At 39.8% G+C, this 21897-nt stretch overlaps 1 protein-coding gene across 1 annotated transcript in view; it reads right to left on the minus strand.

The window, feature by feature from the left end:
* The window catches only part of IL17REL (interleukin 17 receptor E like), a 47816-nt gene that overhangs the window by 18968 nt on the left and 6951 nt on the right, over positions 1–21897 (minus strand). The window contains exons 2-4 of the mRNA XM_075727726.1: positions 7800–7827; positions 1940–2089; positions 1050–1159 (exon numbers count right to left, since the gene is read on the minus strand). Of these exons, the coding sequence (XP_075583841.1) occupies positions 1050–1159; positions 1940–2089; positions 7800–7827 (288 nt within the window). The remainder of the gene's footprint in view (positions 1–1049; positions 1160–1939; positions 2090–7799; positions 7828–21897) is intronic.

Here is a 21897-nt window from a genome sequence, read left to right on the forward strand (position 1 = left end):
TAATGGCAACTTCACCAAATTTGTTCATTCCAGTAACAGTTTGTGAGAGAGAAAGTAATTTAGGAGGCAAAAGTTGAGGTCCAGTTATAGCAGTTCATTCCTTCACTGATAGCAGTAACTATTAAATTCCATATAGGTTTTCATGTTGGATATATTCCCACTTGGTACAAGGCATTTGGAGGGTAAAAAAAGGTCTTATGTCACCATTCTAGTCACTGAATTGAAACTAAGAAAATTTCATTAAATACATTTGCTGAGTCTTGCCTATAAACTTACCTTACTCTAAAAGCTACCAGTTGTCCATTGCTGGCCCTGCATTGCCTATAGGGACGTTTGACCATCAAGTGATACGGAGTGTAAACTGCAGTTGCAGTTTGGGAGAAGTTTGTTTCACATGCGCAATGAATATAACATTTACAAAGCACATGAAGTAATGCATTTTGTATGGGATTAATAACAGTTATCCATCAGTAATTGAAAGCAAAAATTCATGCCTTTTAAACAGTTGGTCAAGGATGGGTTGGGTTTTTTTTTCCCCAGTTGCAAATTTTAATAACAAATACTTCTGTGTTTAGTTTAGTAAAAAAATGTACTCTGCTGTTGCAATTATTACCATGAGTTTAGGACAGATGTGCACAAGTGCTTAGGCACTTTGCTGTCTTCTAGATGTGTAAGTTCCATTGATGTGGTTGGACTTAAATAAATCATATGTATGCACTTAAAATCCCTGTGGCATTGTGCTTCCTAGCAATTGGAGTTACAAAAGCTTCCCCACACTGGTGGGCACAAAAAGAAAACTAGCAAGATTGATATGAAAATTAGGCTTTGCAGAGACAGCTTCTCTTGCAAAAAGGTAAGTGGAAGAAGTACAAAATGGTGGAGAATTGAATTTATAGGTTATAAAAGGACATTTTGTTATGCTGAAGCATACATTTCATTGCAGTTTTCCACAAAGTCAGTAACAGACGAAAATGAGAGATACAAAATATATTTCATTTCCAAAGGCTCATAAACATTTAAATGAAAAACAACCCAAAAAAGGAGTCTACCTTCTTTCCATTAGGCATCTTGCTTTTTTTCCTAGCAAATCTCACATTTGTGCACTGAGATTGCTGTGTGTCCAGTGAAAGAGAACATATTTCCAGCCCACGGATATTTTCTGAAATGAGTTAGGAATAGATTTCAAAAATCTAGTTTGAGCATCTTTAAGAAAAGAAAAAAAAAATTAAAATATACCATATTGTAAGCTATCATTCTAAGTGAAAGGCACATGTATTTTTTCTCTGTTAAAAAAGGGGCATTATATGTAACACACACATGGGGGTAGGAGCAAGGATTTAATACAGATTGCTGTAAATTAAAGCTTTAATTATGCAAAGTCCTATGCAAATTTAAAAAATAAGCCTATTAACTCTGAGTGAAGCACACCAGGAAATATCTAAATGGTAACACACTAAGCACATGAATGGCAGGGTGTTAGTAAAAATAGACTGTGCCCAAAAAGTTTGAGTGCTTTCATTTTATTTTAGAGCAGAATTGTAACTTCAGATGCATAAACCGTTTCTCCTTCTGTTGAGGCAGTCGCTCATTTCTGAGTCACCAGGGCAGACAGGATTAGTGTGTGTGTGCGCGCGCATGCACACATGTCAGAACAGGAAAGAAAAGGGCAGCAGTATGCTTGGGATACTGGTAGACAAGTGTATTATGTTGGAAGTAAAAATTCAGTGGTCTTGAACTCATTATCTCAGGTCTCATTCCCTTGAGAAGGGCCACAGCTTTATCCTGGTTTGTAGTAAAATGGTTTCACAAAAACTATCCTTCTAATGTAATTACATGAAAACAGCTTGGACACAAATATTGCAGTATGGAACAAAATTTGGCTGAACAGCTATAAACAAAAAGTAAACAAAAATGATTCAGTAGCAAATCTGCTTCCTACCATCCAGACTCAAAGTTCCTTTAACGTTTAAATGAAGAGAGCATGGGCTTCCTTGGACACATTTCATCACTGTTGAGATCTTCATGCTTTTCAGTGCCATAGAAGATAAAGATGCAGGAGCATCATGGCAGAAGTTGTTAAAAATGCCACCTGCAAATGCAAATACAAAGAGAAATCTCATTGTGCACAGGATATCTTGGGGAGAGAAAGCACCAAAGGTGAAGCTCCAGCTCTACTGAAATCAGCGGGAAAGTCACCACTGACTTCAGCAAAGCCAGTACTTTACCTAAGACTTTCACATGGCCAACATAGCTAGTTGGGTTCACTAGCAATGCAGGGGGGTTGGAAAGAACTACATTACAGATGGGGTTTGATAATAAATTTCCTGGTTTAGGGAAGTGTTAACCCACAAGAGGAAGGAGTCACACTTCTAACAGTTAAGGCTAGCAGAGCACACCTAGACTAATAGTGTTTTTAAATAATCAGATCTGCCAGATCGTGGCTAGACTAATAGTTTATTTAAACTTTTTTTCAAAACCATTACCTGTATATTGTGAAAACTCTCATAGGTAATATTTTAATTTTAGGATTGGCGGATGGTCTCAACTGCTGTTAAAATATCTCTTTCACACAAGAGGGCACCATTGCATTCCTAGTCATGGAAAAATCCCTCACACCTACAGGATTTCCTTCTGCTTTAGATGGAATAGCAAGAGCAGAATAAATATTATCCAGGCCTTCTTCAAGGTGTAAACAGTAGGCACAGAACACAGCTACAATGTCTCATCTTATTTTCCTATGGAAATTCAGTCATCCCAAAGCCTTAGGATACTGGTTTGCACAGACGCCTTCTGTAGGCTAATGTGAAAGAAAAAAACAGTCTTAAGGCCCCAAATCTCATGTTAGCCACATTTCATCTCTTTCTACTTATCAGACTTCCCTGCACAGAAATCAGTTATTTATTTATGAATTTACATTGGTACAGTGGATGTAATCGCCAATGCGTTCCTTGGGCTTCTCTACCTCACATACATTGTAGTCCCAAAAATTAAGAGCTCAAGAAACCGTCAGAACAAATAGCCAGGGAATTGGGTTTTGTCCCTTGGCTTTCTGGTATACAATGCAGCACACCTCATTTTAGCTGTAACTACATAATAACAATTTCTTTGAAATATTTCTTACTCTTCTCACTTCGGTACATAACATGAAAGTTAAAAGACACCCAAGAAAAACAAAGTATTTTACTGCACATTCTCCTCCCCCTGGGGAGAGGCTGAAAGAACAAAAAAACATTTGACTCTTATTAGTCACACTGCTTAATATACTCCTAGAAGGAGTTCAACTAGTATGGCAAAGAGCGTAGCACAAAACAGCAGTGCCACGGTACTGTGCTTGCCATAAAATACAGGATAACACTCTTAAATCAGATTAACACTCTTAAGTCAGATTGTCCGGAATGGGTGCATCCCTCCACGTCTAGCCAAGAACTGTTGTCAAGCATGGATGCCCATTGACTCACATGGAAGACAAATCCACAGTTCTCACGGAGGAAAGGTAGGATGTGGAGGAGGAAGAAGGGCAAAGCTTATCCTTACTCACCCCTCCAATGAAGGAAAGTGCTCTAAATTTAAAGACTGAAAGTGTATTAACCTGTACAGGACCTCTTTCTATATTATGAGATCCTCACTTTCACAGTGTCCAGTTGCAGCTGAAGCCCATTGTCAAGGATCAGATACTGATACATGCAGGACGTGACGATAGGCTGATATGAATGTGGTACCTTGGCTTGAATCTATCAAGCCTTAAGGTGCCCTCACACTTGGTATCAGGAGAAATAAGTCCTGTGTGATACATATGAAAAGTCAGAAAAGACAAACACTTCACACCTGAATCTCCACTCCATTGTCTTGGGTTTGTGCCATTAAGCATCTTTTGGAGGCAACAGGGTATGCTGATATGAACCAAGTGGAAAAGAATAGAAAAACAAGGACACTTTACCTCAACTGACAGTAGAGTCAACTCTCAGTTATCCAAGGTAATATTGGCACCAAGAGGAGACAATTTGTGCAAACCAAAGAAAAAAACGCAGATCATTCAAAGTATACAAATTAGGCTTTACGAGCAGTGGAGTACATTGACTTTTGAAGAATTTGTAAACATGTTTCTACAGACATGAGGCAGCTTTAAGAAGTACAGTGTGCAGCAGCCAGATGTGAACACTATATTCCGTGTTCCAGGAATGGGTGGTGTAATAATCCTGAAGGTATCTCAGGATAGAGAGCTTTTGTACAACACCCAATCAATCCACCCACAGTTAATTGGCAGGTTATTATATTGCAGAACTACCTGGTAATTATTACTAATGACGTGATAAATGATTAGTTTTAGCTCTGTCTCTTTGCTCAAAAAGGTATTTTCTCGACTGCATGGTATGACATGCAGTTGTGGATACCAAATGGTATCCAGGAGCAACTGTTTCTGCTTAATTCCTTGGTTGTTGATGTAAGTTTCTTGATCCAAGCCTATAATATATATGCCCGTTCCCATGTCTGTGTAGAAATGATTTAAGGGAACAGCAATGTATATATATGTACATTGTCAAAGCTGTCAGTTCTTTACAAAGTATTCTGTTTGGGTGAATTTGACCATATTATTTGACCCTACTAATTTTTAGAAGAGGCTGTCATGACTTAATTGAATTCAGTCCTTATTAATTACTGCCTGAGGTATGGTATTGTCAGATGCCACAGGCTTGGAACTATCTCAGGAGAATCCTAAGTCATACCTAAGTGCATTACTGACATGGGATCAGTATCAGGCAGATGCACAAACACAGCTTTAGGGACTACTGTCTGTCCATAAGCAGGGACACTGGCCTGCTTGATCACAGTTTCTACCTTCAAACTGAGAATAAATAAGTAATACACTGGATAAAATGAAATGGATTTTTTTCCATTAATTTTATGATGCATTTTGAGAATTGCAAAAGATGCTGCAAAACTCATTAATAATAATTTAAGTGGATCATATAATTCAGTTTTGGATCACAGTAAATATGATACAAGGAAGAGCTGACAGAAAATAATTTTCATTCCATAAATCATCACAGTATGAGACTCATTTCTGACTAATTCTTCGGTAAACTCTTACCTTATCATCTTTTAATCCCCCCTTTGGATAGTTTCCTCTGGAACACACACCTCTTTTCTTTTCTCATGAGTAGTTTGATCTACACCCCAGAAGACATAAAGATACATCTTGCTACACAAACCATCTGCTGAGTAAATCTTGCCTAAATTTTATGTTTATGTAATTAGCCCTACATGAGAGAGGAATTGTTGCTGTAAGAAAAGATTCCTTAATTATGGACACATATAAGCCCAGGCATAGAGAAGCCAAGGCTTATTATTCAGCATGTAGACACTTTCCTTGTACTTTTGCCATCAGCTCAACCACAGCAGATTATTTTTTTATCTGATGATGCAGCAATCAACCCAGAACTGTCACGACAGCAAAACACACCTTATGTACACTTGGATAACAGAAGCCAGAGCTGAGCAATGAATACGCAATAGAAATGATTAGATGGATAATTTGAAGCCTCAGGCAAGAAGATGAAATTGTAGAACAGAAAAAAAAAAAAAAAAAGCAGAGAAAACCCATTAATAACAGGTCCGGACCAACACCCAATAGAAAATCCTAACTGTTTTTCTGTCTGATATTTCTTCCTGACAAGAATTGTAAGAATCTGAACTACTTAGGATACTGACAGTGCTAGAAGTGTGATCATATCTAAAGCACACTAAAATTGCTTCACTGGAGCATCATTCCATGAGTATAAATTACAGTAGCATTTCAAACCTATTTGCATATGATTTACCACAGTATCTGCTGCATCTGTGCATTAGGATGATTCAACAAAATTCATAAACAAACTAGATATGCTCTCCTAAGATAACCACATGGTGCACTTCAGTTAATAAATACTGAAATTCGCTACTTAAAAGTACTTACACCAATTATGAAATTGATTAAATTTCAGACTGACAGCTTCTCTTTCACAATAGATTTCAATGCACAGTAAATTAGGAGGGTTTCACAGCTGTATGTTCAGAAAACATTTCAAACTTTCAAGGATATTGGACAACATGGTGATATACTGTGCCAAATACATTTTCTGAGAATGTAAGGCTTTTTTAAAATATTTGATGTATTGATATCAATGTCTGGATATATTACAGTGAATTTCAAATACTAGAGTAGCCCTTATGTACTACTAATAGTCTAGAAGAGCAGGAGGGAGAAGGCAGGGTCAAAGATACTGCTGAGCTGGTAGCTGCAAATTCTAGGAAATAAAATCATCTTTTTTGTTGCAGCTAAAAGCAATGACTACTGCAAAGGTGCTCTATTATACAGTTAAGGTCTTTTAAGGTAATTTTACTTCAAATAATAAATAATAAAAAGAATTACTATAGAAAAGGAAGTATGGAAATGAGCATACACCCACTGTTGCACAAGTAAATTAGCATGAAGACTAAAAAAATGTTTTTTCATCACCCCTATAAGGCTGAGTCATCCTACATGTTACTTGTATTAAAGATAGCTGATAAGCCATTTTCAGGCAGCACTGAAAACCTACAACCAACTCTGCTTCATGTACATCATCTTGAAAGATAAGGATCTTTAGTTTACAAACTCTTCAGTGCCCAAAGTCTATATCCAGCTAAGAGCTAAAATTCTTGTTTAAGCTTATGTGCATCATCTAAGCACCTCTGGCAGTCAACAGAGAGGGAGAACCCCTCTCACCTCCCTCCCAGCACATAAATCACCGTGTCCTAAGATGGGTGGAATGAATCACCAGCTCGTGGTACATGTAGTGAGTCTCCACTATCTAGATCTGCATTTGTGTAATACCCAGCACAGATTTTAACTCATAACCAACAGTATTGCAGGTCGTCTTCTCTCTGGGACCTAGGGTTGAAGGGTTTGGTTTCCTCAGCCTGTACTGCCCGATGGCATGAAGGCATGCTTCAGCTAGGCAAAGCAAAGGTCAATGCCCCTGTTTCTTCTTCTACCTTCCACATAGTTTGTGTAACTTCCACACAGTTTGTGTAACTAGCAGCTCAGCTGCCTAATCCTAAAAAGATTCACTCACAATCCTTGAAACAGCCACTGATGGTTCACTCTGCCTCCCGGCAGAAGACTAGAGACTTTTTTTTTTAACTGCATCCCTTCCACAGCCATGTTCTTTCTCTCCACCTCAACACGTGTCCCATAAATGCCATGCTTTCAGAGTAAGACTCATGATAGCTGACGTTGGGCTCATGCCCCACGCCATAGCATCAGCAACTCACACGCCTGCAGGTCAGCATCGCAGCTTCTCCCTGTCCGTGTACTCTCTGCCACACGGATCCACAAAAGGCACCGTGGAGACAAGCAGTGCTCAAAGCTGGGCCTCCAGCTAGGATTTCCTCCCAGAGGGGACTGCCTGCGAGGCAGCTGCCAAGTGACTGTGTGCACTGGAGGAGTGATTGATGGAGGCTTCAGAGTTCAGGTAATTCAAGAGCCTGTACTAGTAGTGTAGGCAATAATAATAAGTAGAAGCAATAAAAACATGTGAAGTGACTAAGCAAATTCTCCCAATGACCATATATGGTAAGGAAAATCATAAAGCAACAATGCACAGTCATTATTAACCTATTATTTATCAGACATTTCCAATGTTTTGTACAAGGAAACTGGTGGTAAATACCCTGTCATGACGGTGATCTGATGTGACCAGGAAAGTGGATTTATCACAATAAATTACCTTTATCTTTCAAAAACAAATGTAGTAAAAATGTGAATGATGTATACTCACTGGAAGGTTTGCTTTTACAATGTATCCCCTGCAAACAGAAACAGAAATATTATAAAAGCTGAGGTAACAATAAAAATAAATATTGCTTAATCATTGTATGCAAATATAAACATACCTTAAACAGGTAAACATATTCACAGTACTCAACAGAAATAATTTTCAAGATTAAAAAAAGATTTTCAAACACAGTGAAAATGCACATCACTACTCCATATGACAGCCTGATACATATGGGAACACAAGATCAGCATTATCCTTATATTTTCATGTATTTCTACCAAGATGTAATTGTTATAACAAGTGTAACAGTTCCATCAAATACAGATATCACTTTATCAGGTACTACCATTCACACTGACCATTAGCTTATTTACTGTTTTGTCAAACTTTACAATGGACTGCCTCATACCAGGGGAAAGAAACCAAACAATTTTTTAATGGAAGATATCTAGAACACTATTGAATATTATATGATTTTTAGAAGATCACACTAGGCCCATGGAAGGAAGTATTACAGTAATTGCAAACGAAGTTTAGAAAAAAGACTTGTCTTTTATCTCTGAGAACTATCTGGCTCGGAATCCTGAGAATGAAATTACTCAGGCACAGTACTTATGGTGTTCCAGTGGGAAAGTGTTTCTGTAAGAGGCAAAGTGAACTTGACACTAAGATTTTAACAAGCTTCCAGCTATCTTTCAGACAGGCTACATCCATTTTCCCAGTGAAATAAATGCTTAACCGCACACTAAAATTCTGTAGAGTATAAAAACGACAAATCTTATTTTGACTACTACGCATGACATTCTAAAGAAAGGCTGTTACTTAGCCACAAATACTGTTTTCTGCTGTTCTGGCATTCAAGTTTCTGACATAGCACTTATACTAGTATTCCTTTATATACGGCATATATGTTCCCCTCTGCTTTCCTTTAAAATCAGTGTCTCATTCAGAGAGACACTTCTGTCACACACACAAAGGGAGCAGGCACCACCTTGTCTCCTCTGCTCTCAAACAAACTGGCAGCTCTCAGTCCTTTTAAAACCATTTAAGATCTTGTCAATAAGCCAACAATCTGTGAGTTTTAGAGCCAGCAAAAAGTCTCTCAGTGGACATTTGGAAGTTCCCAAGTTGTAGACAAACACCGAGACTGCAGCCTGGGTAAGCATTAGCACATCATAAAATAGCTATTGCTTGGTCTTCCATGAGGCTTTCATCCACAGGTAATTCTGTCCTCCTCATAAACACAGCTGTAGAGCAAAATCATACTATTGCTGCAGGTGAGAAATGACAGCATGTTAGCTGCCCTGTGGCAGCTGCCTACAGCACCCGAGAAGCGCGTTTTCTGTTCTTCATCGCTGCTTTTAAGCTTTTAGCTAGATAAACTTATTTTCAAAGAAGGCCTTTAGAAAGCCAGTGACCAGTATCTAACCTGTATTAGTTCTCATTCCTTTGTCCTTTTGGCACTTTTATTTTTAGTAATCACTTCTGGAGGTAAGTTTTCATCTTTTACAATTGACAGTTTGTCACTGTGACTCATAAAATGCAATGCATAAAAGGTGGTATTTTAAACCACTTATAAGACAGAGATGGTCATATACTTTCATAGACTGAAGATTATCAAAATTGCTTGTGACATTGTTAAAGATATTACTTTGGCTACTTCTACACAATACTACATTGACACTTGAAGTAGGGCCTGTTGCAATAGGACAAGGAGTAATGGTTTTAAACTAAAAGAGGGTAGATTTAGATTGGACATAAGGAAGGCTGTTTTTACAATGAGGGCGGTGAAGTGCTGGAACAGGTTGCCCAGAGAGGTGGTGGAGGCCCCATCCCTGGCAACATTCAAGGTGAGGTTGGCTGGGGCTCTGAGCAACCTGATCTGGTTAAAGCTGTCCCTGCTCCCTGCAGGGGGGTTGGGCTGGATGGCCTCTAAAGGTCCCTTCCAACCCAAAGCATTCTATGATTCTATGATTCTATAAAGGAAATCAAACTTCTTTACGTAACTGTTCTAAAACGGGGGTACTTCTATTTCAATGGTTTCATAAATTCCTCAAATTCCCCTGGAGGATTGAAAAATGTAACTGATGTGACCTCATTTCTGCTGTAATGTGTTCATAGAAATATTTGTCTTTGGTGAATTATTTCTGACACCACCACCACCCCCCTCCCCCCCAAAAAAAAGCTTCATTGGTACTTTGCTGATTCTCCCAATGCACATTCATCAATAGAAAGAAGACTACAGCTCTCTGAATAATTCAGTGCAACACTAAACCAATAAAAGTGGAACATGCCAGCTCATATAAAACTACTGGAATTTTAACTGCTCTTTCAAATCCCTAATTTTGAATTATTTCTAATCAAACCCTGCAGGAGTATGCAGAAGGACAATTTGAATTCATTCTCTTTATTTGAGGTTCTCCATGGCCTTAGGGAGTGGAATAGACAAATATACAAAATGACTGAAAAAAACCAAGTGAGTGAGTTAGGGAGCTAGCTTTCTTGGTGGGAAAACCTAACTGTTGGATCAACTAATTGCTGAGCCATTGCTAACTGGAAGAAATTAATCTCTCATGAAGTTGATAATTTCACAAATTACTTCCTTATTTTTAACTTCCCATTTTGCAGCCAGACTATTGAAAATATTTTGGTTAGGTGGCTTGAGAGAGTTCCCAATTGCTGGTCAAAATTTCTTAGAACACCATCTTTAAACTAACTTCTCTAATCATTCTTTCTGGTTACAATCATGGTGCAAAAATACATTAGAAAATCCCATTGAAGTAAACAACAAAAATCTCACAAAATTCAGAGGATTCAGCCTTTTACTTAAAGAAGGCCAGTGCTTTGGAGCCCCTGTTATGACCCCTGAAAAACGCAAACCATATGTAAATAAATTATCTTAAGTTACAAACTTGAAAAAAATCCCCACCCATTTCTGTGGGGCTGTATGACAATGCAGAAATCCTCCTATACCTTCTCATCCATCCTAATTAATTACTGTTTTTCACTATTGCTCAGATGAATCCTACCATCTGAGCACTTTCCAGTACCATCTTGCATTTATTTTCTCATCTTGTCCATGGGGAAAAAAGAAACATATCCATCAGTGACTTTTGTTCTGGTAGGGAGATGTTTTGTCATTCTTGGGCACTTGGTTTTGTTCTGGGTGAGGAGTTGTTGGGAAGGTTTATATAAATAACCAAACATTTGCACAAACACTTGCCAGTTGCAGTGAGCATGTGGTCACAGCTCAATTCCTTTTTTTAATGTTTCTTCTTATTGTACAATACCAAGGCGGGTGGGGGTGGTATTTTCTTTTATAATCGTTTTGCAAAACAGTCAAAAGAGACCATTTGTCTCAAACAAGAACTCAAATAAATTAACCAAGTTCCTCTCCCACTTTCTATATCTTTTGTTTTCAGAAATTTTCAGTGATGAATGCAATAGAAAAACATAACACACTAAAACCAGAATGGAAATTTTCTTCCCCTTTCACAAATGCCGTGGGTGTCTTTTATGCAAAAATATGATCCTGAACATGATAGTACATTTTACTCCTATACAGAGAGCATCTTTGATTCATATCTTCTCTGGCAAAGAGCCTAAGCAAAATATACTTACACAATGCACAAACAGTTAGGGATTTTCCTATTTCTCTAGGGTTTTCCCCATTTGTGGTATTACTCAACTGTAGCTAGGGGTTATCTGAACAGACACCACCAACGTGCAGCATTCTGAATAGAAGGTGTGGTGCCAACTTTTTAGCTAGCGCAGCAACTTTTCCTCAATCTAAGCCAATTCTAATATCACATCGTTTTGTTTAAAGACTGTAGAGAAGAAAGTGAGATCAGCAGATGGAGACTTGGTTTTGGGGGCACAGAGAGTATTTTCATGAATTAAAATTGCCAAGGAAAAGAAACAAAGGTTAGACCTGCTTCCCATTTCCTCTTATATCTTCAGGCACTGAATCAAGCACAGAACTGTGGAAACTCTTCCCTGAATGTTCTCATGCAGGAAGGAGTCGGAGGCAAACTTGGTTTCACAGGGATGTTTTAGTTACCGCTGAGCAGTGCTTACACAGAGTCAAGGCCTTGTTTGCTTCTCACACCACCCCACCAGCGAGCAGGCTGGGGGGGCACAAGAAGTTAGGAGGGGACACAGCTGGGACAGCTGACCCCAACTGACCAAAGGGATATCCCGTACCATATGACGTCATGCTCAGCATATAAAGCTGGGGGAAGAAGAAGGAAGGGGGGGACATTTGGAGTTATGGTGTTTGTCTTCCCAAGTAACTGTCACGCATGATGGACCCCTGCTTTCTTGCAGATGGCTGAACACCTGCCTGCCGATGGGACGCAGTGAATGAATTCCTTATTTTGCTTTGCTTGCATGTGCAGCTTCTGCTTTACCTATTAAACTGTCTTTATCTCAACCCACGAATTTTCTCATTTTTGCTTTTCTGATTCCCTCCTCCATCCCACTGGGTGGTAGGGAGGGCAAGCAAGTAGCTGTGTGGTGCTTAGTGGCTGGCTGGGGTTAAGCCACAACAATGCCTTAAAGTGTATTCTTTAATTGGGACCAGGTTTCCACATATTTAACATTCATTCATTAAGGTGCCTACATTAAAGCCAGTGAATGTAGAGTGAACAGTTTTTCCCCCTTTTGAGAGATCCTCAATGGGAAAGCTATACCTACATTCCTATTTTAGGTTCAACTCTCAGAGAGGGCAGAGAAAAAGGAACATGACCATATTCTGATGTTTCCCTCTATTCCAGCAATTTCTGTTCTTTGACCACCATTAAAAGTAAGCATGGGACTGCACGTATTCTTACAACACAGGGAAAGTGTGGTCTTGCAATAACCAGTGCTCAAATTGTAGCCAAGAGGCTGATAAAGATGATGAATTTAATCATGTTCTTTTTGATTTCCAGTCAAGAGGGGATGCTCTGCACAAATCCATCTTATTCTGCACACAATTAGAAAGGATGTCCCACATCACTGGGTCTAGTCCCCTGATAGGGGGACAGGTACCACATCATTTAATCCCTTTTAAAAACTGGTGAAGCTTCATTTTAAAATCAGTCAGGCTTTTTTGTGCACTGCTCCAGTAGCCAAGGTTATTCCAGAAGTCCTGTTCTCTGCCAGCACCAAATCTTTTAATTTCTAACATAAACGCAATAACGGTTAGCTTGTATTGACCTCTGATTGTGGCCATTATCTTTTCACTTAGATGCTTTCCACCCTGGAATGGACTTTCCATTTACCTACAACCAGTAATATACCTTTTCTGAGCTTTTTTGCGTGACTATAAAAGCCAAGCTCTTTTATTCCTTTCTAATAAAATAGGATTTCCTTCTTACCATCACCCTTCTCAGCAGGTATTTCTACTTCAATGCATCTGTCCAAATGGAGTGACCAGAAACACGCACAGTTCTGAAGACAGTCTCCCACCAGGGTTTATTTGGTGCCTTATAAAGTGGTAATATTCTTTGTCTCAACTGGGAGCACCACAACCATGTCATATCAATAGCAATCCTCCAAAACAGAGAGGGACCTACTCACCCCTTTCTATGTAAGCAATCCAGCAGCAGCCCTCTTTTCTCCATCGGCTCACCCTATTCAATTCATGGAGGGAAGAGCCTACAGATGCTGGGCCATAAGGGCCCTAAATGATTTCTCATGGCCTCTAGTGAAAAAAACGACAATGCTAATGTGATCTCAATCACCTCCATAAAGAAAAAAGGTCTTTGAGTGGTGGACAGCCACAGGCAAAGTGATATGGATCTATACAATTTAAGAACTTTGGATGGAAACAGAGAGGATTCAGAGCTGTATCATAAGCTCCTCAGACTATCAACAAATGACTGTAATTCCTTTCATAGAGACATTCAGCTCCAGAAACTACCTAGGGAGAACTTCACAAATGCAAACAACTGAGTATGCCTTAGCTTTTTCCAGAGCTATTTTCGCAGGTGAAGGAGATAATGGCTTTGCACTGTACATGTCCTTGATGCTGGTGGGGATCAGAACCTCACAGGACTTTTCTCATTCTGTTCTTATAAAGGTCACCGCTGTATTTATCTTACCAAATATAAGGAAGCAGAATTCTTTACAGTAAGAGAAAGCACAGGGATAACATAATAATTCCTGTCCCACTAAAAAAAAGTTTTAACTATATCATGGTCAAATATTTATACAAAAAAGCATTATTGGAAATGGGTGTAAAGGAAAAATAATAGGTCTACAGAACACACTTGGCAATTGAATAAAATTGTGGTTATATTTACTGAGAACCAGAGGAATTATAATGATTAATACACATAATATGAAAATCTAGAACTGTTAAAAATTCACAGCTAGTACTGCTGATACGGTGTCCCCAGAAAACCTTTTCTCAAAAGGAGCACCTGTATTTGTTTTGACGTCATGTGTAATTACTTTCATTGCCAAGGTAAAACTATCTTAACTGATGATCCCTTCTAATTTTTGGCAAACCACGAGGTTGTTCTTCAACTTTTACTGACAATGTGGCGATCAGATACATGTGAACAGTGTGCAATGGGATCAGCTAAGCAATCATAGGAGGAAACATTTGGACTGTTATCCCTGCAGAAAAGAAATAAGCACCTGAACCTACGGCAAAGCATTATTTTGGACTGGTTTGAACTACTGCTTTTACAAGAGCACCTGGACGTTGCTGGATTTTTTTACAGAATGCTAAAACCAAAACATCTGAGTCATGCCTATGCATTATCCAGCTCTGAGTCTCTCTACGTGTGTTCCAAACTGAACAAAACCCATCCCAGCACATTACTGCAGTGCTGAACCTGAGAGGGTAAGTACTACTGAGAAGTGGGATATTAAGCTCAGGCTCAGTACAGTGCTAACGAGGTCACACACTTTTGGGAAGAGAGCTGGCTTGTGTCCAACAGAGCAAGGTAACATCTGCCTGTGGTAACGCCGTGTTGATGTGCTCTCAACTGAACAGTAAGCTGACAATGAACAAACAGGGAAGAGATTATTGGGTTTATTGAAGATTCACGGACAATCTTCAGTAAGTTATTGGGTTTATTGAAGATTAACGGACAATCTTCAGTAAGGCTTCACAGTGGTCTAAAGCATAGCCTTTTACCAAGTTCTGTTTCCTGCACCATTTGCCATTTCACATGTATGTGCAAATGTACGGACCCTGTCCTCCACAACCTGCTCTTTGTCACAAGGCCAACACTTGCATTGCAGTCTAGCAGTACTTCAGTAATGCAGGAGCACATGACTAACACAAGAACCTCAGGCCCCTTAGATTTTTGTCCTTCTGTTTACCTGTTACTATTCAGGCATAACAGAGATTTCTGTCTTCAAGTCACTATGTATTTCCTCCTGCATTGTATTGATGCAGAGGAACCCTGTTCCCATATTTTAACTGGACTGTCCCGTATTTTAGCTGGACTGCATGTGGCATATAACATCTTCTGACCATTACTGTGGCTGCATGGCTGTATCCCTTTTACAGAGCAGAACAAGTGAAATAGCTGGCAGCACAGTAATTATATTTCTGGGAACTCTTTCCAGTGATATGCATTTATCCTGTAAGTGAATGTCCAGTCAAAACAATATTGCTTTGAGGTCTCACAACTGGGAAGAATATTCCCCCCTTGTATTTTTTTAAGAGAATTGTATATAAAAATAATGCTGTGATACAAAAAGAACCTACATAGAAAACACTTGGGTTTAAATTTATTGGACCAAAGGGAGCTATGACAGTCTGAAATAAAAGCTGCCTGTTCCATTGTATGCTTCAACTCCAGGACTAGAAGCAGAATTTCCTTGAAGCAACAGTATGCTTCAGCTTTTTTTTTTTAGAAATTAAAAAAAAAAAAACCCAAAAAATTATCAATCATTTTGATGTCACATTTTCTAAAATATTAGTACAAGGCATTAACAAAACAGAATTCTGTACAATAGACAAAGTAAAATTAAAATGCACTTTGAATGCCATACCCTCAGCTCTTATAAATCAGCACCATCCCATACATAGAGTGTCAAAAATGTCAGACCACTCAGCTACTTGAAAAGACAACTAATCTACAAATTGGCACTTCTAGTCTAAAAATGAGACAGGGACATTCTAACACAGCATTAATGGTTATTTCAATGAATGACTGGAGATCTCATACAGAGGATGATAAACTGGAATCAGAGAAATTTAGGGTGGAAGGGGTCTCTGGAGGTCACCAAGTCCAGCCTCCTGCTAGAAGCAGTACTGTCACCAACACCAGATCAAGTCAGCCTTTACTTTGGCCATTTCTTGAAAAACTGGAGGATATAGATTCCACAAGCTCTCCAGACAACCATGGATATCCCATGCTTTGAGGTTAGGGTGGTATAATGATGTCTGTAGCACAGAAGAGGCTACAAGAAACACTTGTAGCCTCAGAGGTGACTGGAACCAGTAGGCTGAGAGATTGCCACAGAAAAGGAAAAAGAAAAAACAAAAAAAAAGCAAGAACTGAAGTGAAGATTATGAGAAGAGACCCTCTGAGATAGGATTGCTCCTGCTGCTGCTGCTGGAGGCCATGGTGATTTCATTTGGAAATACTTAATTTTTCTTTTGGCCTGAAGATCTTTTTCTATTCCAGTTACTGTCTTCTCATGCATCCTAACACCACTGCTCAGCAAAAGAGGGAATATATTGCAGGCCTGCCTTTCCAGTGCTCTGGAATACACAAGCGAAGCCCTCACCATTTTGCTCTAGGCAACTACTCGTTTTGCTTATGTTTAGAGTCACTTCCAGGAGCAGAACAGTGCTCTGTTGTACACTGTGACCTTTATAAATAATAAATGACATACTGCTTGGATTCACAAATTGTGGAGGACTATGGTTGAGTGAAACTCTTTCCACTGATTTGAATGAACTTTGAATCAGATCCAACTGGGGAAAAACTTTTGCCTATTGTGGTGGGTTGACCCTGGCTGGATGTCAGGTGCCCACCAAAGCTGCTCTATCACTCCCTCTCCTCAGCGGGACAGGGGGGAGAAAGTATAACGAAAGGCTCGTGGGTCTAGACAAGGACAGGGAGAGATCAGTGAGCAATTACCGTCATGGGCAAAACAGACTCAACTTGGGGAAATCAGTTTAATTTACTACCAGTCAAATCAGAGTATGGTAATGAGAAATAAAAACTAAATCTTAAAACAACTTCTCCCCACCCCTCCCTTCTTCCTGGGCTCAACTTCAATCCCAATTTTCTCTACCTCTTCCCCCCAAGCAGCACAGGGGGATGGGGAATGGGGGTTGGGGTCAGTTCATCACACGTTGTCTCTGCTGCTCCTTTCTCTTCAGGGCAGGACTCCTCACACTCTTCCCCTGCTCCAGTGTGGGGTCCCTCCCACGGGAGACAGACCTCCATGAACTTCTCCAATGCGAGTCCTTCCCACGGGATACAGTTCTTCATGAACTACTCCAGCGTGGGTCCCTTCCATGGGGTGCAGCCCTTCAGGAGCAGACTGCTCCAGCGTGGGTCCCCCACGGGGTCACAAGTCCTGCCAGCAAACCTGCTCCAGCCTGGGCTCCTCTCTCCACAGGGTCCACAGGTCCTGCCAGGAGCCTGCTCCAGTGCAGACTTCCCAGGGGGTCACAGCCTCCTCCAGGCACATCCACCTGCTCCAGCATGGGGTCCTCCCCGGGCTGCAGGTGGATCTCTGCTCCCCCGTGGAGCTCCATGTGCTGCAGGGGCACAGCTGCCTCACCATGGGCTGCACCAGGGGCTGCAGGGGAATCTCTGCTCTGGCGCCTGGAGCACCTCCTGCCCCTCCTTCTTCACTGCCCTTGGTGTCTGCAGAGTTGTTTCTCTCACATATTCTTATTCCTCTCCCCAGCTGCAGTTGTGCCCCCCCCCTTTTTTTTTTTTTCCCTCCCATTCTTAAATATGTTATCACAGAGGCACTACCACTGTCACTGATGGGCTCAGCCTTGGCCAGCGGTGGATCCTTCTTGGAGCCGACTGGCATTGGCTGTATTGGACATAGGGGAAGCTTCTAGCAGCTTCTCACAGAAGCCACCCCTGTAGCCCCCCCAGCTCCCAAAACCTGGCCATGCACACCCAATACACATCTACAAACTTCAGCTTTGCCCATGAGAAAAGGGTCACATCTATTCCAAGTCAGGCAGTTTCTCTGTGCAGATTTTTCATCACTACTGGTAGTGAAATGAAGCCAAAGTTTGCAGTCATTTTCAAAATAAGATTAAGTCAGCCAAATCTAAATGAGGATTTAAGTACCGGAAACATGATTTAAGCAAACTGTGGTAATCTGAGCCAAGCACAATGATCCATAATATCCTATTAATTGCCACCTAACACTAGAGGCACCTAAGCTTATTAGGCATCTCCCTTTCTGATCTGAAAGCTCCCTGGATGCATGTAGTTTGGTGTTTAGGTCATGACCAGAATGAAGCTGGAATGAAATTTAGCTTATGCCAAAGCTCTTTGGGATAGCATACACTCACTTGTGAGACACCCGTGTGCTGCAGCGTAGCAGGTAGCTGGAGGAGATTTAATAGTAACAGAGGACAAACTGACAACGTTCAAGAGTAACTTCTTTCAAACTGGAAATATTAGAAGAGGAAAGCAGAATATGGGCATGTTCCAGCTTTTATACTCTAGCTTTCAAGTCCTGACCTCAAGGGACAGCCAGGTTCAGCACCCTCCTTAACCTGAAGCAGTTCTAACCCTAATCTGTCTGTTTGCTGCACTGCACAGTAAATGAGAGGGTTTCCCAAGCCTCCTGTCAAAGCAGTGATATTGTAGAGAGGAAATGAAAGACCGATGGTCTGAGAGAAGGACAGGCAAGATGCGGCATGATTTTTAAAGCTGAGTGCTTTCAACATTCAAATGGGAGATCTGTTTCCTGCTTCAAAGGCCACTCACATTTTCTTTTAAGCAGTCATCAGAAAAAAAAAACAAAAAAAAAAACCAGAAACAGAAACTCTGGAAGAGTGGCCCTCAGCAGCTACTCTGAAGAGAGAACATCAGAGTCTGCCTCATGACTCAGGTGCCTGGGCTCTAGAGAGTGGAGCTCAGACTAACCCAGTGCTTAACTTTTTCCCTTACCTAACTTGAGGCAGCACCATGCTGAGCATGCAGGTTTCTCATACTGCCCTGACAAGTTGCTAATGCTTTCTCATGATCTCCATTTAATCTGTATTTAATAACCTGGAACCACAGGAAAGGAGCAGGGTCATAGAATGTGTGCATGTTGCACAGATACTATCCTGAGATGTTGGGGGCAGAGGGGCTTAAAAATAAAAATTAACTTGCTAATCCCAACCCTGCCAGCATGGATCACAAAGTCACACTAAAATTTAGGACAACAAAGGACGCTTGGCAATAATTTCTTATAACAGTTTCAAGACTTCGGAGGCCACGTGTCAGGGCTGAGACACCCTTTAAAGCCATGGAGAGAAACGCAGGAGCACATGTTTCTGTTTTTTATAGCTCCTATAAAAATGCTGTTTCTCCCTCTTCTTCTTAAACAGAGAAAAATTTCAAACCTAAATAAACTTGGAACTACTCCTGATTACAGCTCTTCCGGCTGAAAAAATATGTTTAAATATTGACTTTGGTTTTATTCTAGCCTTAGCTTGTTATGTTGTTGTGTAAGGATGTAAAGCTGTACAAATGATCCCTCAGGCCATACTAGAAGCAGTGGTAGAGTAGTCTCGGATGGCAGTCCTGAAAGGCCTCTGCATTCCTTCCTGGTGCCGCAGTATCAGTTAAGGAACTGCTTCCATTAAAGACTTAATGATAAAGATGACTGACTAGCTCTAATTGCGCTTGCTTGAGTTACAGAAACACTATAGCCACAGCAAAATGAGGAAAATCATCTTAGTACATGTAGGTGAAAAAAATTCTTTTGCAGCTGTATACTTGAAAATCTTTGGGAGAGAGGATTATTTCCTAACTATTCATATTTGTATTATTATGGCATCTGAAAGTCTTAATCCTACATCAGAAATCTTATAGCAGAATCCCTGCATACATGCCTTTCCTCTCCTATCAAGAGCAACAAAAGCCAAAAACACCTTTTCCTGAAAGAGCTAGCAGTGTGAGTACATGAAAAATTAAAAAACATTCAAAATTTGCCATGTAGAAAAGCCCTACTGAAAATATCTATACTGTGCATTCCAGCTGAAACATTCGCAGTTTGAGATAACTGATATAGAAGCTAGTAATGAATAAATTTGGAAATGCTAAGGAAGAATAAATCATATAAAATACAAAATAAAAAATACTCAAAAAGTCATTACATAGTCTATTTCTCTTTTTACTGTTAACTCATAATTTTGTGGGGGTTTGGGGTGGGGGTGGAAGGAAAAAAAAAAACCCAAACTATGGAATAATCATATAGTTTGGCTTTATCTTGTGTATCTTCCAAGTACTATAGTTGCTAAAGTTAGCACAGTCCAATTAAAGGAGGCAGAGGTCCAAAAGAAGACCTTCCAAAGAGGCAGGATTCTACCAGCTTTACAACAGCAGCATTGTTTCACCTGACTCTCCTGATCACGCTGTTGTCCCTAGAGGCAGCAATAATTTCTGGGCATGGCCTCAGCTTAATAAAACCATCAGCGTTCAGTACCTTCATATGTTGCTTCACCCTATGTCTCATTTTTAATGATAGCCCTTACTTGCTGAAAACCACCTATGCCACACGTTCACCTAAAAAGTGTATGTGTTTTTTTCCCCCTAAGTGGAAGAGCAAATAAGCTACAAAGGCATACTGAATGGTAACACAGATGAGACCATGCTCTAAAAATTATTCTATTATATCATATATAAATATAATATATTGAAAATGAAGGGGAAAAAAATAAAAGAACACATACTACTGACCAAAACCAAGCATGAAGCATGCTACTATAATGAGAAATGCAAAAAATAAATTAAAACCAAAACAAACCACAAATGGGGAAAAATTATAATACAAAGATATCAAAATTTGACAAGTAATGGAGAAAACTGTCATTGCAGTCATGGAAGGAAGAACAGCAGGCCAGGGAGATGAGGAAGTGGGAAAAAGATCAAAGAAGTTTGCATATGTAGGGATGAAAGGGAAAAACAAAACTGGAGACAGTGAAATGTGTTAACTGCAATAAATTATATTTCCTCAAAGTTTTTCCAAGAAAAGACAATGAATGCACATCTAGTACTGTACAATGTTGTTTATATGATTCATACTTTCTGAAAATATGCAGGCAAGTAGAGGCAACTCCAAGACAATCAGTTTTCCAGAATGATTGAAATTTACCACACATATTCAAAGCAACTAAGTTGAAACATTTTCTTGCAAGAGAAAGAGCCACAGATAATTTGCAAAGTAAAACTAAAACTTTCTTCATTTTTGCATAGACGCTTCCTGAATGAGATTGTATGTCCCATACAGTTTTCACGGTAAGTCCCATACTTGGCGTGCTGAAAGGGCAGGGTATGCAATACAGCAACACAGGTCTTTGGCTCTGTTGACTGTTACAAAGGAATAAGTTAAATATGACTTGAAAGACCATCTTTAGATCAAAAAGAGAAAATGATGAATTAAAGCAGAGATATTAGGGTTAGAAAAGAACTCCAGATGCCATCTACTCTACATTTCTGCCTTAGGAAGAATGACCTTTATCTGAGACATATCTGAGGTATATTTGCTTAGCATGTGCGGAGATCTCTATAAGCTCCGCAGGCAATCTATTCCAGTGCTCGGCATCATTAGTTACTGTGACTTCCCAGCTTATTCATGACCTCAGAAAATCCTGGCACAGTGAATTCCTACAGTTGTGAAGGCAGGGTCAGGGCTGTGATGTGTCCGTATCACATCTGAGTATACATTAATTTACCAGTTCTGCAATCATTCCTAGCTAAGTAGTTCAGAGCTGGTCTGGAACTTCCTCAGCAACACACTGCTGTTCAGGGCATATTTTCTGGTTTGTGTTTTTAAGATGGCAAATAATTTCCTGGTTTTCAAAAAACAGCCAATAAATATTAACAAAATGAGAAAAAAAGTTTTACAAGGAAAAATATTTTTCTCAGAGCACGAAAACTACTATGAAAAC

Source organism: Pelecanus crispus, chromosome 1 (genome assembly GCF_030463565.1).
Source record: "Pelecanus crispus isolate bPelCri1 chromosome 1, bPelCri1.pri, whole genome shotgun sequence".
NCBI lineage: Eukaryota > Metazoa > Chordata > Aves > Pelecaniformes > Pelecanidae > Pelecanus > Pelecanus crispus.